The sequence below is a fragment of the Entelurus aequoreus genome, linkage group LG19 (assembly GCF_033978785.1).
Source record: "Entelurus aequoreus isolate RoL-2023_Sb linkage group LG19, RoL_Eaeq_v1.1, whole genome shotgun sequence".
Taxonomy (NCBI): domain Eukaryota; kingdom Metazoa; phylum Chordata; class Actinopteri; order Syngnathiformes; family Syngnathidae; genus Entelurus; species Entelurus aequoreus.
The window spans coordinates 15,196,548-15,214,254 of NC_084749.1; the positions used below are offsets into that span (position 1 = coordinate 15,196,548).

Genomic DNA, 17,707 nt, shown 5'->3' on the forward strand with positions numbered 1-17,707 from the left:
CCATAAATCAAAAAGACTAATCTCACACACTTAGCAGAGTTTGAAAGCTAACACTTAGCACTCTTAACGCTACAAGTGTCATTCCTCTACCACTGAAACTCCCTGAATAAACATTTATCCTATCCACTAGTTTACAGGGGGCGGCAACCCAAAATGTTGAAAGAGCCATATTGGACCAAAAATACAAAAAACAATCTGTCTTGAGCCGCAAAAAACTAAAAGCCATATTACATACAGATAGTGTGTCATGAGATATACATTGAATTAAGAGGACTTATAGGAAACTAAATTAGCTCAAAAATACCTACAAATGAGGCATAATGATGCAATATGTACATATAGCTAGCCTAAATAGCATGTTAGCATCGATTAGCTTGCAGTCATGCAGTGACCAAATATGCCCGATTAGCACTCCACACAAGTCAATAACATCAACAAAACTCACCTTTGTGCATTCACGCACATCAAAAGTTTGGTGGACAAAATTAGACGGAAAAAGAAGTGGCATAAAACACGTCCTAGAAAGTCGGAGAAAGTTGTACATGTAAACAAACTACGGCGAGTTCAAGGACCGCCAAAATTAGTGGGACAAAACGGCGCTCGCCAAATACTCGAATAAGTGAAGCATGTTTAATATAAATATTAGGGCTGTGAATCTTTGGGTGTCCCACGATTCGATTCAATATCGATTCTTGGGGTCACGATTCGATTCAAAATCGATTTTTTTTTTCAATTCAACACGATTGTCGATTCAAAAACGATTTTTTTTTTCCCCATTCAAAAACGATTCTCTATTCCTTCAATACATAGGATTTCAGCAGGATCTACCCCAGTCTGCTGACATGCAAGCAGAGTAGTAGATTTTTGTAAAAAGCTTTTATAATTGTAAAGGACAATGTTTTATCAACTGATTGCAATAATGTAAATTTGTTTTAACTATTAAATGAAACAAAAATATGACTTATTTTATCTTTGTGAAAATATTGGACACAGTGTGTTGTCAAGCTTATGAGATGTGATGCAAGTGTAAGCCACTGGGACACTATTCATTTTTTATTTTATTTATAAATGTCTAATGATTATGTCATTGAGGGATTTTTAATCACTGCTATGTTGAAATTGTAACTAATATTGATACTGTTGTTGATAATATTCATTTTTGTTTCACTACTTTTGGATTGTTCTGTGTCGTGTTTGTGTCTCCTCTCAATTGCTCTGTTTATTGCAGTTCTGAGTGTTGCTGGGTCGGGTTTGGTTTTGGAATTGGATTGCAGTGTTATGGTATTGCTGTGTATTGTTTTGTTGGATTGATTAATTAAAAAAATAATTTAAAAAAAAGTAAATAAATAAATAAAAAATCGATTTTTTAAAAATGAGAATCCATTCTGAATCGCACAACGTGAGAATCGCGATTCGAATTCGAATCGATTTTTTCCCACACCCCTAATAAACAGTGTGCTTTATAACAATTAGGGAGGTTTGATGTAGATGATAACCACGATAATTTCAATATTATATTTTGACATCGTTACATCCCTAACCTCAATTTGCGATTTTTAATTGGTCCCGTGATGCCGCTCGCAACTCAAAACACTTGTGTCTCAAACTGCCCGGTGATATAAATCAAAATCAATTCATTCAGTGCCTGTGTAGCGACTCTGCGCTGCGTATTCACCCTCTAATGCCGCCACCGCCACCCGAATTGGAGGTGAGTGTGCCAGCCACTACGCTAAAAGCCAGAGCTGCTGACCCAGCGGCTACAGCACGCTCTTTGAAGCTGTCAGGGAGTGAAGTTTCCCAACGCACACATGACCTCCGTTACACTTGCCCCTCACCCAAAACCGCACAATTCTAACATATAAAATACTTAAAAAAAAAGAAGAACACACTTTTAGATAGGAAATATCGTATGAAACACAATACAACAGAATGTACTACAAACAACTACAGAACTTTTATGAAAAGAATGGTGCATCAGTTACCTTGGGAGAGTGGACTTCTTCTACGATATCTCCTTCCAGCTGCGTATCCGTCAAACACACCATCAGCAGCTCCTCCATATTGTCACGGATAAATATCCGCTGTTTAGAATTTGTTTCAACATCCTTAGCTCAACGTTCTGCTTCAGTGTGGCGTCAGCGATATGCTACAACTGTTTCGCCATGACACAGTTAGTCATATTTTATTTATGTTAAATTAATTATTCTAATTCAGTGAACATCATCCACTTTTTCTTCTCAGCCCTGTCCTTCACACTCACTTTCTTCCTTCCCATGGTTGGGAAAACAAAGTTATGTCGATCTCTAGCTATAGGCTAATGCTAAAAAAAAAAAGGAAGACCGTATCGTACGTAGCGGGGATGGTCATAATTAAAATTTTTGCTCGCAACTTAAAGCATAATAATTAGCTGGGAGAGTCTATACATCTACACTAACCATCAAATTGTTTATTTTCATAAACAATAAACATACACGTCACGTTTCATGTGTCAGGTAAACGGCGATGAATGTGGCCATATGCATCCCTGTCTTACAGTACTTTTATACTAACTCATCCATGTACTGTACATACACCTACCGTATTTTTCGGACTATAGGTCGCAGTTTTTTTCGTAGTTTGGCCGGGGGTGCGACTTATACTCAGGAGCGACTTATTTGTGAAATTATTAACACATTACCATAAAATATCAAATAATATTATTTAGCTCATTCACGTAAGAGACTAGACGTATAAGATTTCATGGGATTTAGCGATTAGGAGTGACAGATTGTTTGGTAAACGTATAGCATGTTCTATATGTTGTAGTTATTTGAATGACTCTTACCAAAATATGTTACGTTAACATACCAGGCACGTTCTCAGTTGGTTATTTATGCCTCATATAACGTACACTTATTCAGCCTGTTGTTCACTATTCTTTATTTATTTTAAATTGCCTTTCAATTGTCTATTCTTGGTGTTGGATTTTATCAAATAAATTTCCCCCAAAAATGCGACTTATACTCCAGTGTGACTTATATATGTTTTTTCCTTCTTAATTATGCATTTTCGGCCGGTGCGACTTATACTCCGGAGCGTCTTATACTCCAAAAAATACGATAGTACATGTACATTCAATATAATGTGGCAACATGGCTTCGGGCAAGTACTACTGAATGGACACTGCCGTTGTTGCTTGAAACGTTATTTTTTTTATTAATATATAATTTTATTTTTTTTTCTGTTACAAATGATATCACAGGAAATGAAAACGTTCTACTGGGTTTGGGAAATACAAGATCCGTCCCTGAATATGGAAGTTACATGAAAAATAAAGTTGTCATTGGTTTACTACAGGAAAGTGATTAAAAAAAAAAAAAAAAAAAGTTAACGCCATCTTAAAATGAAGTCTTTTATAAGGGAAAAAAAAAAAAAAGTTCCAGAAAATCCTCCACAGCTAAAGGTGGACACAGAAATTCCCCAAATGTCCTTCTGAGAGAAGTAAAAATGTTTGAAAATCAGCGCCGATTAGAATATGCAGATATTTATGACAACATCCATCCAAGATGCCCTTTGTATAAAAGGATGAGATCACCTACTTGTTGCTACGGCAACAACGCTTTCTGCTTTACTGGAAAGCTTGGATTCAGGTGAGATGACGCTCAGTCCGAACATAAAGTCTGTGGGAGTCCAGTGGTTCCGGGGGGGGTCCCCCTCTCAGTTGACGGTGGGCACCTGGTTCAAGCTGTACTCTTTGGCTTTGAGCCGCAGGTTGGCGATGCTGTTGGCCATGTTCATGCCCGGGGATGTGTTGGTGTTGGAGCAGCTGGGTGGGTAGGCGGCCATGGTACTGGCAAAAAAAACAAAAACAACAAGATATGGTAATCAAGCTTAGTCATGTTGCAAAATATAATGTACAAATATTGTCAAAATGTGCACTTTGTTCTTTTTTTTTTTAACTTTTCCGTGTTTTGTGAATCTTAGCATCCTTAATGAATGCTGCACTGAAAAAATAAACTGCAATCATTTTAAACATTTCATTTACACACACTTACATGCAAATCACACAAACTTAATTTTGCAAATATTAAAACAACACTACCGTTGGTGCTATGAACATTTTCGTCTGAGCCGTTACGGTTTTTACGTTTTTCTAAAATACATGTTCTGACTAGTGAACAACAATACAACAATAATAATCATAACAATGATCATTTTGGTCACAATCACCATGATATGACATTTTTGTATTGTTACATCCATAATTACTACTACTACTACATGGAAATAAAACTGGACTACCACAAATACTGAAGCCAGGAGAAACCACAAGTGCACTACTACAAGTACTTCAACTACAAGAAACTACAAGTATACTATCACAAGTGTTAAACTACAAGAAACTACCACTACACTACCACGAATACACTGCAAGTGTTATAATTACAATTGGACTACCACAAGTTTTTTAACTGCAAGAAAACTACAAGTACACTACCACAAGCACGTTAACTACAAACAACTACGAATAAACAACTACAACAACCACCACTACAAAAAACCTCAAGTAAACTGCTGCAAGTACTACAACTACAAGTACACTACTACAAGTACTATAACTATAAGAAATTACAAGTATACTATCACAAGTACTACATTACCACAAGTACTACAACTAGGAGAAACCACAAGTACACTACCACAAGTACTATATCTACAAGTACACTACCACACGTATTTTAACTACAAGAAAACCACCAATAAACAACATTTTTTTAAAATAAACAATCAATAAACAACTACAAGAATCACAACTACAAAAAAACTCAAGTAGACTGCTAAAAGTACAAAAACTACAAGTAAACGGCTACACGTACTTCCACTAAAAGTGCACTACTACCAGTACACTTCCACAAGTATTATTACTATAAGAAATTACAAGTGTACTATCACAAGTACTAAACTACAAGAAAATACCACTTCATTGCCGCAAGTACTACAACTAGGAGAAACCACAAGTACACTACCACAAGCACTTTGACTACAAGAAAACTACAAACCCCGTTTCCATATGAGTTGGGAAATTGTGTTAGATGTAAATATAAACGGAATACAATGATTTGCAAATCCTTTTCAAAACATATTCAGTTGAATATGCTACAAAGACAACATATTTGATGTTCAAACTCATAAACTTTATTTTTATTTTGCAAATAATAATTAACTTAGAATTTCATGGCTGCAACACGTGCCAAAGTAGTTGGGAAAGGGCATGTTCACCACTGTGTTACATGGCCTTTCCTTTTAACAACACTCAGTAAACGTTTGGGAACTGAGGAGACACATTTTTGAAGCTTCTCAGGTGGAATTCTTTCCCATTCTTGCTTGATGTACAGCTTAAGTTGTTCAACAGTCCGGGGGTCTCCCTTGTCCTATTTTAGGCTTCATAATGCGCCACACATTTTCAATGGGAAACAGGTCTGGACTACAGGCAGGCCAGTCTAGTACCTACACTCTTTTACTATGAAGCCACGTTGATGTAACACGTGGCTTGGCATTGTCTTGCTGAAATAAGCAGGGGCGTCCATGGTAACGTTGCTTGGATGGCAACATATGTTGCTCCAAAGCCTGTATGTACCTTTCAGCATTAATGGCGCCTTCACAGATGTGTAAGTTACCCGTGTCTTGGGCACTAATACACCCCCATACCATCACACATGCTGGCTTTTCAACTTTGCGCCCATAACAATCCGGATGGTTCTTTTCCTCTTTGGTCCGGAGGACACGACGTCCACAGTTTCCAAAAACAATTTGAAATGTGGACTCGTCGGACCACAGAACACTTTTCCACTTTGTATCTGTCCATCTTAGATGAGCTCAGGCCCAGCGAAGCCGACAGCGTTTCTGGGTGTTGTTGATAAACGGTTTTCGCCTTGCATAGGAGAGTTTTAACTTGCACTTACAGATGTAGCGACCAACTGTAGTTACTGACAGTGGGTTTCTGAAGTGTTCCTGAGCCCATGTGGTGATATCCTTTACACACTGATGTCGCTTGTTGATGCAGTACAGCCTGAGGGATCGAAGGTCACGGGCTTAGCTGCTTACGTGCAGTGATTTCTCCAGATTCTCTGAACTCTTTGATGATATTACGGAGCGTAGATGGTGAAATCCCTAAATTCCTTGCAATAGCTGGTTGAGAAAGGTTTTTCTTAAACTGTTCAACAATTTGCTCACGCATTTGTTGAGAAAGTGGTGACCCTCGCCCCATCCTTGTTTGTGAATGACTGAGCATTTCATGGAATCTACTTTTATACCCAATCATGGCACCCACCTGTTCCCAATTAGCCCGTTCACCTGTGGGATGTTCCAAATAAGTGTTTGATGAGAATTCTTCAACTTTATCAGTATTTATTGCCACCTTTCCCAACTTCTTTGTCACGTGTTGCTGGCATCAAATTCTAAAGTTAATGATTTTTTGCACAAAAAAAAAAGTTTATCAGTTTGAACATCAAATATGTTGTCTTTGTAGCATATTCAACTGAATATGGGTTGAAAATGATTTGCAAATCATTGTATTCCGTTTATATTTACATCTAACACAATATCCCAACTCATATGGAAACGGGGTTTGTACTTCAACTATAAGTACACTACTACACATACTATAACTACAAGTGCACTTCCACAAGTAGTATAACTATAAGAAATTGCAAGTATACCATCACAAGTACTAAACTACACTACCATAAGTACAACAAGTAAGGGAAACCACCAGTACACTACCACAAGTATTATAACGACAAGTACACGACCACAGGTACTATAACTGCACAAAACTACAAGTAAACAACTACAAGGACCACAACGACAAGAAACCTCAAGTACTACAACTACAAGTACACTACTTTACATTTCCACAAGTACAAAGAAACTACAAGTATAGTATCACAAGTACTAAACTACAAGAAACTATTACTACAGTACCACAAGTAGTTGTCTGTGTTTCCTAAGCTCCAAACATTAGCAGACCTACCTGTAGGGGGCGGTGCTACCCCAGGAAAGGTAGTCGTTGGGGCGTGGTGCGGGGCGGGGCACGATGGGCTGCTCCACCGCCGTTACTTCTCCGGAATACGATTTGAGGAGGGAAGCGTTTTTGCTGGCCAGCATGGCTCGCTCATTCCTGCGGAACTTGGCCCGTCGGTTCTGGAACCAAACCTGCAATAAACAAATACAAACAATGTAAAAAAAATTATAATAATAACAAATCATATTTGGATGTCTCTCTATGTCATCAAATACCGGCCTACTAATATGTAACGTACGCTAAAATCATATGTAATGCATCCATGAAAGTATGGAGAAGCTGCTGATGGTGTGTTTGACAAATATTTCATTGGTCATTATGTTAGTGTCCAAGGTGTGGTCCAGGCGGGCAGTTCATGTTTTATTGTCTCTCAGCATATTGCAAAATTAAAATAATTAATTATAAAATTTATATATATTTATTATTAAATATTACTCTAATTTACCTTGTCACCAGGAGAGGATAAAGTATGGATAATAACAAAATACACAATATTTTGTCCTTTAATTCTGCCCACATATACACATGCAATACATACATTATAAAACACGTTTCAATATAGATAGTACTTTATTGATTCCTTCAGGAGAGTTCCCTCAGGAAAATTACAATTCCAGAATTGTACAGAATTGAGATCAAATTTAAAAAGTAAAAAGTAAATAATGGGGGTATAAATGGAAACAAAATAGTAAAATATTACAATAAGAATAAAAATAAAACGCAACAATGAGAATAAAAATATAACAGTAAAATAAGAATATAACAAGAGAAACTAGGCAGTAGTGACCATGTTATGAAAAAGTATTGCACTGTTATTGTTTTGGAATACATCATTAAATGAATAATAAAGTAGATAAATAATTATCCACATTTTTTTATATAAAAGTAAGTCATAAATAATATAAACAAACATATATTATCTCATTAAATTAAAAATGAGAATGTAAGTTTGTATTTATAGTAGAGATGTTCGATAATATCGGACTGCCGATATTATCGGCCGATAAATGCTTTAAAATGCAATATTGTAAATTATCGGAATCGGTTTCAAAAAGTTAAATTTATGACTTTTTAAAACGCTGCTGTGCCAGCCATACAGGTCACACTGAGGGTGACCGTATAAACAACTTTAACACTGTTACAAATATGCGCCACACTGTGAACCCACACCAAACAAGAATGACAAACACATTTCGGGAGAACATCCGCACCGTAACACAACATAAACACGACAGAACAAATACCCAGAACCCCTTGCAGCACTAACTCTTCCGGGACGCTACAATATACACCCCCCGCTGCCCCGCCCACCTCAACCTCCTCATGCTCTCTCAGGGAGAGCATGTCCCAAATTCCAAGCTGCTGTTTTGAGGCATGTTAAAAAAAAATAATGCACTTTGTGACTTCAATAATAAATATGGCAGTGCCATGTTGGCATTTTTTTTCCATAACTTGAGTTGATTTATTTTGGAAAACCTTGCTACATTGTTTAATGCATCACAACAAAATTAGGCATAATAATGTGTTAATTCCACGACTGTATATATCGGTATCGGTTGATATCGGAATCGGTAATTAAGAGTTGGACAATATCGGAATATCGGATATCGGCAAAAAAGCCATTATCGGACATCCCTAATTATAAAATATATATATTATTAAATATTACACTAATTTACCTTGTCACCCGGAGAGGATAATGGATGGATAATAACAAAATACACAATATTTTGTCCTTTAATTCTGCACACATATACACATGCAATACATACATTAAAAAAAAACATGTTTCAATACATCATTAAATGAGTAATAAAGTAGATAATTAATTATAAAAAAAATAATTAATTGCTTTTATGAGTTAGTTATAATTATTGAATACAAAAGTTAGTCATAAATAATATAAATAAACACATATTATCACATTAAATTAACAATGAGAATGTAAGTTTGTATTTATAGTCTAAAAAATGTAATCAGTAAGATGCAGTATAAAGTTAATGGTGTGTAACAACTAATTCTATACCAATACAAACAGCAATGAAGTATTATTACATACATGTTTGAGTGGCTCCTTTCTAAGTTAACATGATGATGATATTAGTGGTTATTATTAGATGCTGCATGCTGACGCATGGCCCTCAGGAATGAACCCCGAGACTCTGTGCATGGCTTTGTGTTACACATTAATGACAGATGTGCGCCTTCTTTTTCATTCCTACTCTCAGGACAATCAAGGTTTTATGGGAAACACACGTGTTTGTTTTAAGGAAGTATTCTTGGGCCATGTAGCTAGAAAATATCAATTAAGTGATATTTAGTGTAGATGCATGGTGTTGGTGTGAATACTTTGATGATATATATATATTTGGTGGTGCATAAGTGTTGATGACGATGTTTATTCAGTGAGTTTTAGTGGTAGAGGAGTGATACTCTTGTCGGGTCGGAGGGGCTAATGAGTGTTAGTCTTCAAACACTGCAAAGTTTGTTACATTAGAGTTGTGATTTATGGAATTATTCATGACATTTTCTGCTCTCTGACTTTCTTTTTTTCTCCATCTCAGCATTTGGGCTTTAAATTGTCTCCCACGTTTGGCTTTTAGCCGGTGAGGCAGAAGGAGACGTGTTTATTGATATTGATCCGTTACCATGGTAACGCAGACCCCCAGTGCCCGAGGCCCGGCTATTTTAAACGATTAATCAGATAAATCTGATAGTCTGTAATTAACCGTAATTAATCACAAACTAAACTGTCAGCACTTATTCTGTCTTGTAGATTCAGACGTATTCATAAAAACACGATGAGGGGGGGGTCAGTAAAAAGCTTGTTATGACTTTGGGAAAATGAACAAACTTTGGAAAACTGCAGCTTGCTATGTTTTTTGCTGTGACTTGACGTTAGTATAAAAGTACACTGTTGTCTCTTTGAAGCATGTTCCTTCTTTATTTGTATTAACAGTTTATTCATTATTATAAACTGAAAATGTAGTCAAAGTTGTAGTCAAAAACAAACATTTATACACTCGTTCACACAGTTTACTCATGCATGTTTTTATTACACAAGGACATATTTAACATAATACGTATGTTTTTTTTATCATACAATCCACAATACATGCATGGTTTTATTAGGCAATTAGCGTAACACGTATGTTTTTTATTATCCACTTAACATAACATGCATGTTTTTATATTACAACCTACAGCATATAACATGTTTTTATATTTTACAATTAATGTCAAATTTATGTTTTTAATATACAGTTTAAATAACATGCATGTTTTTTATTAGGAATTTAGCATAAATTGTAAGTTTTTATTATACAGTTAACATGACATGCATGTTTTATTATACAATTAGCGTAACATGTGACATGCATGATTTTATTACACAATTAATGTCACATGGATGTTTTTATAGTACAATCTGTACAACATGCTTGTTTTAATTTTACAAATATCCTAAAATGTATGTTTTTTAATATACAATTTAAATAACATGCACGTGTTTATTAAAACATTTGCGTAGAATGTATATTTTTATTATACAGTCAACAGTTTTATTGTACAATTACCGTGACATGCATGTTTTTATTACACAATTAACGTAGCATGCATGTTTTGATTAAACAATCTATACAACATGCTTGTTTTTATTTTACAATTAACGTAAAATGTATGTTTTTATTATGCATGATTTATTGTGCAATCTATTTAATATGCATGTTTTTATAGTACAATTAAACATAACACACATGTATTATACAGTTAGCGTAAAACGTATGTTTTTAATTATACAATTAAGACAATATGTATATTTTAATGTACAATTGACACAATATGTACATTTTTAATATACAATTAACATAAAATGTATGTTTTTATTATACAACTAACATACAATTCATGTTTTTATTATACAATCAATGCATCATGTATTATCTTGTCATACAATTAACATAATATTAATATTTTTATTATACTATTACCGTAAAATAAATGGCTTTAATATGCAATCTATATAACATGCATGTTTTTATTGTACAGTTAACGTAACATGCATATTTCAAATATACAATAAAATACAGTACCATGTTTTTTTTTTCTTCAAAAAAGTCACATAAAATGTATGATTTAAATATATTCTTAATTTAACATGTATTTTTTAATGATAAAATTGACATAAAATGTCTGTTTTTAATATTTAGTAAATATAACATACATCTTTTTATTATACAATTAACACAAAATGTAAGGCATTAATATAGAATGTATGTATCGTGGATGTTTTTATTATATAATTAGTGTAGAATGTATGTTTTTATTGTGCAATTTGGTGACATGTACGTTTTTACTATACATCATTCATGTTTTAATGATACAATTACCATCACATACATATTTTTTTTTACCATATAATCAACATAATATTCATGTTTTTATGATACAATTACCGTAAATTGTATGTTTTTTATATACGATTTATGCAACATGCATGTTTTTATTACACAGTTAATGTAACATGCATGTTTTTATTGTACAATTAAAATACAGTTACATTCATGTTTTTATCTTTTTTCATGAAATTACTATAAAATGTATGTTTCCATACAATTAGCATAGAATATATATGTTTTTATTATATTTACTTGTTTGCATGTTTTTATTACAAAATTAAAGTACGGAAATATGCATGTTTTATTCACAAACTTAACCTAAAATATATATTATTATACAATTAGCATAGAACGTATGATTTTAATATACAATTAGCGTAACATGTATTTTTTATCATACAGTTAACACAATATTCAGGTTTTGTTATACAATTACAGTAAAATGTATATTTTTTGTATCCAATTTATATATGCATGTTTTTTTTTGTAATTACGTAAAATGCATGTTTTTAATATACAGTAAATTTAATGGCATTTTTTACTATAAAATTTACGTAAACTATGTTTTTAACTTAGAGTTAATTTACATGCAGTTTTTTAAAATCATACAATTAAGTTAAATTTATGTTTTTAACATACGTTTAGTTTAACATGCATATTTGTGTTATAAAATCTACGTAAAATAATATGCATATGTTTCTTATACAATTAGCGTTAAATGTATGTTTTAATATACAGTTAATATAACATGCATGTTTTTATTGTACAATTAAAATACAGTAACATTCATGTTTTTATCTTTTTTCATAAAATTACTATAAAATGAATGTTTCCATACAAGTAGCGTAGAATATATGTTTTTATTATATTTACTTGTTTGCATGTTTTTATTCCACAATTAAAGTACAGAAACATGCATGTTTTTTTCACAAACTTAACCTAAAATATATATTATTACACAATTAGTATAGAACGTATGATTTTAATATACAATTAACGTAACATGCATTTTTTATCATACAGTTAACACAATATTCAGGTTTTGTTATACAATTACAGTAAAATGTATATTTTTAGTATCCAATTTATATATGCATGTTTTTTTTTGTAATTACGTAAAATGCATGTTTTTAATATACAGTAAATTTAATGGCATTTTTTACTATAAAATTTACGTAAACTATGTTTTTAACTCAGAGTTAATTTACATGCAGTTTTTTAAAATCATACAATTAAGTTAAATTTACATAAGTTTAGTTTAACATGCATATTTGTGTTATAAAATCTACGTAAAATAATATGCATATGTTTATTATACAATTAGCGTTAAATGTATGTTTTAATATACAGTTAATATAACATGCATGTTTTTATTGTACAATTAAAATACAGTAACATTCATGTATTGATCTTTTTTCATAAAATTACTATAAAATGTATGTTTCCATACCATTAGCGTAGAATATATGTTTTTATTATATTTACTTGTTGGCATGTTTTTATTCCACAGTTAAAATACAGAAACATGCATGTTTTTTTTCAAAAACTTAACCTAAAATATATATTATTAAACAATTAGCATAGAACGTATGATTTAATATACAATTAACGTAACATGTATTTTTTTTCATACAGTTGACATAATATTCATGTTTTATTATACAATTGCAGTAAAATGTATGTTTTTAGTATCCAATTTATGTATGCATGTTTTTTTTTTAAATTACGTAAAATGCATGTAATGGCATTTTTTACTATAAAATATACGTAAACTATGTTTTTAACTTAGAGTTAATTTACATGTAATTTTTGAAATCATACAATTAAGTTAAATTTAAGTTTTTAACATGCATATTTGTGTTATAAAATCTATATAAAATAATATGCATATGTTTATTATACAATTAGCGTTAAATGTATGTTTTAATATACAGTTAATATAACATGCATCAACATATTTTTTTTAAATATATAATTTATATTGCAGTCATGGTTTTAATAAACACAAAAAATAACACGTTTTTACAACTAAGATAACATGTTTTTTTGATGCTATACACTTAACTTAACATGTTTTTATTGTTATTTTTTACTATACAAATAATATACCATGTTTTGAGTAAACCATAAAAATTTAACAGCCTTGCAACCTAATGACAAGTAATTTTCCCACATTTTTTAAACCGACGTGCAAATTATTCATGAATACATTTTACACATCACACACATTTCCACTTTAACACCACATTTTCATAAATATGAGTACAGTACATAAGGGTATGTTTTGTAAAAAGTATAGGTGTCAGAGAGGTGGAAGAGGAGAAACAGGTGAGTAGTCTGCGTGCTTACCTGCACTCTGGCCTCAGTGAGGTTGACGCGGCGGGCGAGGTCTTCACGCACAAAAGCGTCCGGGTAGTGGGTTCTCTCAAACACTCTCTCCAGAGCCTGCAGCTGACTGCTGTTGAAGGTGGTCCTGTTCCTGCGCTGCTTCCTCTTCTTCTTCTCCTCCGTGTTCATCTGCTCGTCTGCACAACAGCAACAGAGACGCCATGTTTGAAACATATTTTGATACATAATATACAAGTAGAAAAGACCTACGTTGTTGAAAAAAGCTGAATTTAGGTAAAAACTTTGGCCGTACCTGCACATTACTTACATTACACACCTCCTTTACATTCACGTTTACACCTAATTTACCAAACGCACATTTTTCATATACAGTACATACAAAGCCCGTTTCCATATGAGTTGGGAAATTGTGTTAGATGTAAATATAAACGGAATACAATGATTTGCAAATCATTGTATTCCGTTTATATTTACGTCTAACACAATTTCCCAACTCATATGGAAACGGGGTGTGTACTTTACACACCTACAGTAGAATACATTTAAACACCTATACCGGGGATCAGCAACCCGCGGCTCTAGAGCCACATGCGGCTCTTTAGCAGCGCCCTGGTGGCTCCATGTAGCTTTTTCGAAAATGTATGGAAATGGGGGTGAAAAATATGTTTTTTGTTGCAATATGGTTTCTGACACAAACCTTCTTAATTGTTAGAAAGCCCACTGTTTAATAGGTTTGTGTCTATGCTTCACTAATGAGAGTATTTGGCGAGCGCCGTTTTGTCCTACTAATTTCAGCGGCCCTGGAACTCACCGTTGTGTGGACTGTTACTCAACAGCTTGTTTACATGTACAACTTTCTCCGCCGCTGCCACAGAAAAACTTGTTTTTTGTCACTCCTCCTCATACTTGCCAACCTTGAGACCTCCAATATCGGGAGGTGGGGGGGGGGGGGTGGTTGGGGGGCGTGGTTATTTACAGCTAGAATTCACCAACTCGAGTATTTCATATATATTTCATATATATATATATATATATATATATATATATATATATATATATATATATATATATATATATATATATATATATGAAATACTTGACTTTCAGTGAATTCTAGCTATATATATATATATATATATATATATATATATATATATATATATATATATATATATATATATATATATATATATATATATATATATATATATATATATATATATATATATATATATATATATATATTTTATTTACATAGAAAAAAAATAATAATACTTGAATTTCAGTGTTCCGTTGGCTATCCATTAGATGGCAGTATTGTCCTGTTTAACTTCTCCGTTCATTGGGCAGGCAAGCTGTTTATATTGTGGGAAAGCGGACGTGAGAACAGGCTGTCCCCACTCAGTCTCAGGTCCGCATTGAGCTGGAGGGGGCGTGGCCTCCAGCTCCGGCTGAATACCGGGAGTTTGTCGGGAGAAAATCTCTGCCGGGAGGTTGTCGGGAGAGGCGCTGAATACCGGGATTCTCCCGCTAAAAACCGGAGGGTTGGCAAGTATGCTCCTCCTTGGTCTCATTTTGTCCACCAAGTGTTTTATACTGTGCGTGAATGCACAAAGGTGAGCTTTGATGATGTTATTGACTTGTTGGAGTGCTAACCAAGCATATCTAATCATGACTGCAAGCTAATCGATGCTAACATGCTATTTCGGCTAGCTGTATGTACATATTGCATCATTATGCCTTGTTTGTAGGTATATTTAATTTCATTTATTTATGTCCCCTGTGTATTTACTTTATTTTCCCATGTTTCATGACACATTATCTGTATGTAATATTGGCTGCATTTCTGATAGTTGTTTATGTGCCATGTTGTTCCAGACCACAGCAAACGTTACCCAGCTTGCATAGATTGTAATAAATCGCTTAGAAGAAGACAGCCTGTTTTTCCTTTAACTTGGACACACACATCTATACCTTTGGTCATTCTAAGACAGACATTTCCAGAAGTTCTCACCCTCTGAGACGTTTTACTAATGTTTTCTATTGTTGTAAAAAATGTTTAGGATAAATATTATATTTCAACATTTCTGTCAACGAAGATTTGCGTCAGCCTGCGACACATCGCCATCTTGATAGTAGGCTAGCATATCTAATAATATAGACACTTACATCATGTGTTGCCTTCATTATAACACTTATATAAGCTCTTTCAACATTTTGGGATGCCGACCTCTGACCTATACAATGTGCATACTTTACACATACTTTACATACATGGTACACACACATCATTTACAAAGGTTATACACACATTACAATGATATCCACTTTACACATACCTCACCCATGTATGTTCCATACTGTACATACTTTACGCATGCTCTGCTCATACTTTTACGCACATGGTATACACACGTAATGCACACAATTTGTACACACTTTACAATGATAGCCACATATACTTTACACACGTATGTTACATACATACGTTACACATGCTTTGCACATACTTATACACATATAGTATACATACATACTTTACACATACTTTTACGCACATGGTATACGCACATAATGTACACAATTTGCACACATTTTACAATTATATCCACATATACTTTACACACGTATGTTACATACATACTTTACACATGCTTTGCACATACACATATAGTATACACACATAATGTGCACAATGTATACACACTTCACTATTATATCCACATACACGTTATACATACTTCACATATAAACTTTACACACATAGGTCACACATGTTTTGCACATACTTTTACACACGGTATACGCACATAATTTTCAAATTTAATACACACATTATACATAACACATTCTTCACATAAATACTGTACACAGATACTGTACATTACATGCATACTTTACACATGCTTTACATACATGGTAAACACACACAATCTACACACTTTACAATGACATACTCATTGCAAATACTACACAGTACATACAGTACTTCACACACATACTGTACATACTTTAAACATGCTCTACACATGTGTTGCACATACATTCTCACACATCATTTACACATTTTATACACATTTTACAATGATATCCAAATATACTTTACACATACTTCACATATATATTTTACACGTGTTTGTATATACATGGTATATACATATTTTACACATTTTACATACACTTCACAATGATATCCACATATACTTTACACGTACGTCACATACATACTTTAAACATGAACGCTAACTAAATACTTTACACACATACATTACATATATACTTTACACATACTTTTACACACGGTATACACACATGATTAACACATTTTATACCCACTTTTCAATGATATCCACATATTATTTACCCATACTTCACATATATATTTAATACATATTCTTTACACATGCTTGTTACATACATACTTTACACATGCTTTGTGTATACTTTTACACACATGGTATATTCACATAATAACACATTTTATACACACTTTACAATAATATCCGCATGTATTTTACACATACTTCTGATGTATATACTTTACACACATACATTACATATATGCTTTACACATGCATTTCACATACTTTTGCACACGGTATACACACATGATTAACACATTTTATACCCACTTTTCAATGATATCCACATATTCTTTACCCATACTTCACATATATACTTTATACATATTAATTACACATGCTTTTTACATACATACTTTACACATGCTTTGTATATACTTTTACACACATGGTATATTCACATAATAACACATTTTATACACACTTTACAATAATATCCGCATGTATTTTACACATACTTCCGATGTATATACTTTACACACATACATTACATATATGCTTTACACATGCATTTCACATACTTTTGCACACGGTAT

At 33.1% G+C, this 17,707-nt stretch overlaps 1 protein-coding gene across 1 annotated transcript in view; it reads right to left on the reverse strand.

Moving 5' to 3' along the window:
- Window positions 1-3,244: 3,244 nt before the first annotated feature.
- prrx1b (paired related homeobox 1b) overlaps window positions 3,245-17,707 on the reverse strand; it is a 34,290-nt gene continuing 19,827 nt past the window's right edge. Inside the window, exons 2-4 of the mRNA XM_062027503.1 lie at window positions 13,810-13,985; window positions 7,013-7,194; window positions 3,245-3,829 (exon numbers count right to left, since the gene is read on the reverse strand). Coding sequence (XP_061883487.1) covers window positions 3,697-3,829; window positions 7,013-7,194; window positions 13,810-13,985 — 491 coding nt within the window. The 3' untranslated portion in view covers window positions 3,245-3,696. The remainder of the gene's footprint in view (window positions 3,830-7,012; window positions 7,195-13,809; window positions 13,986-17,707) is intronic.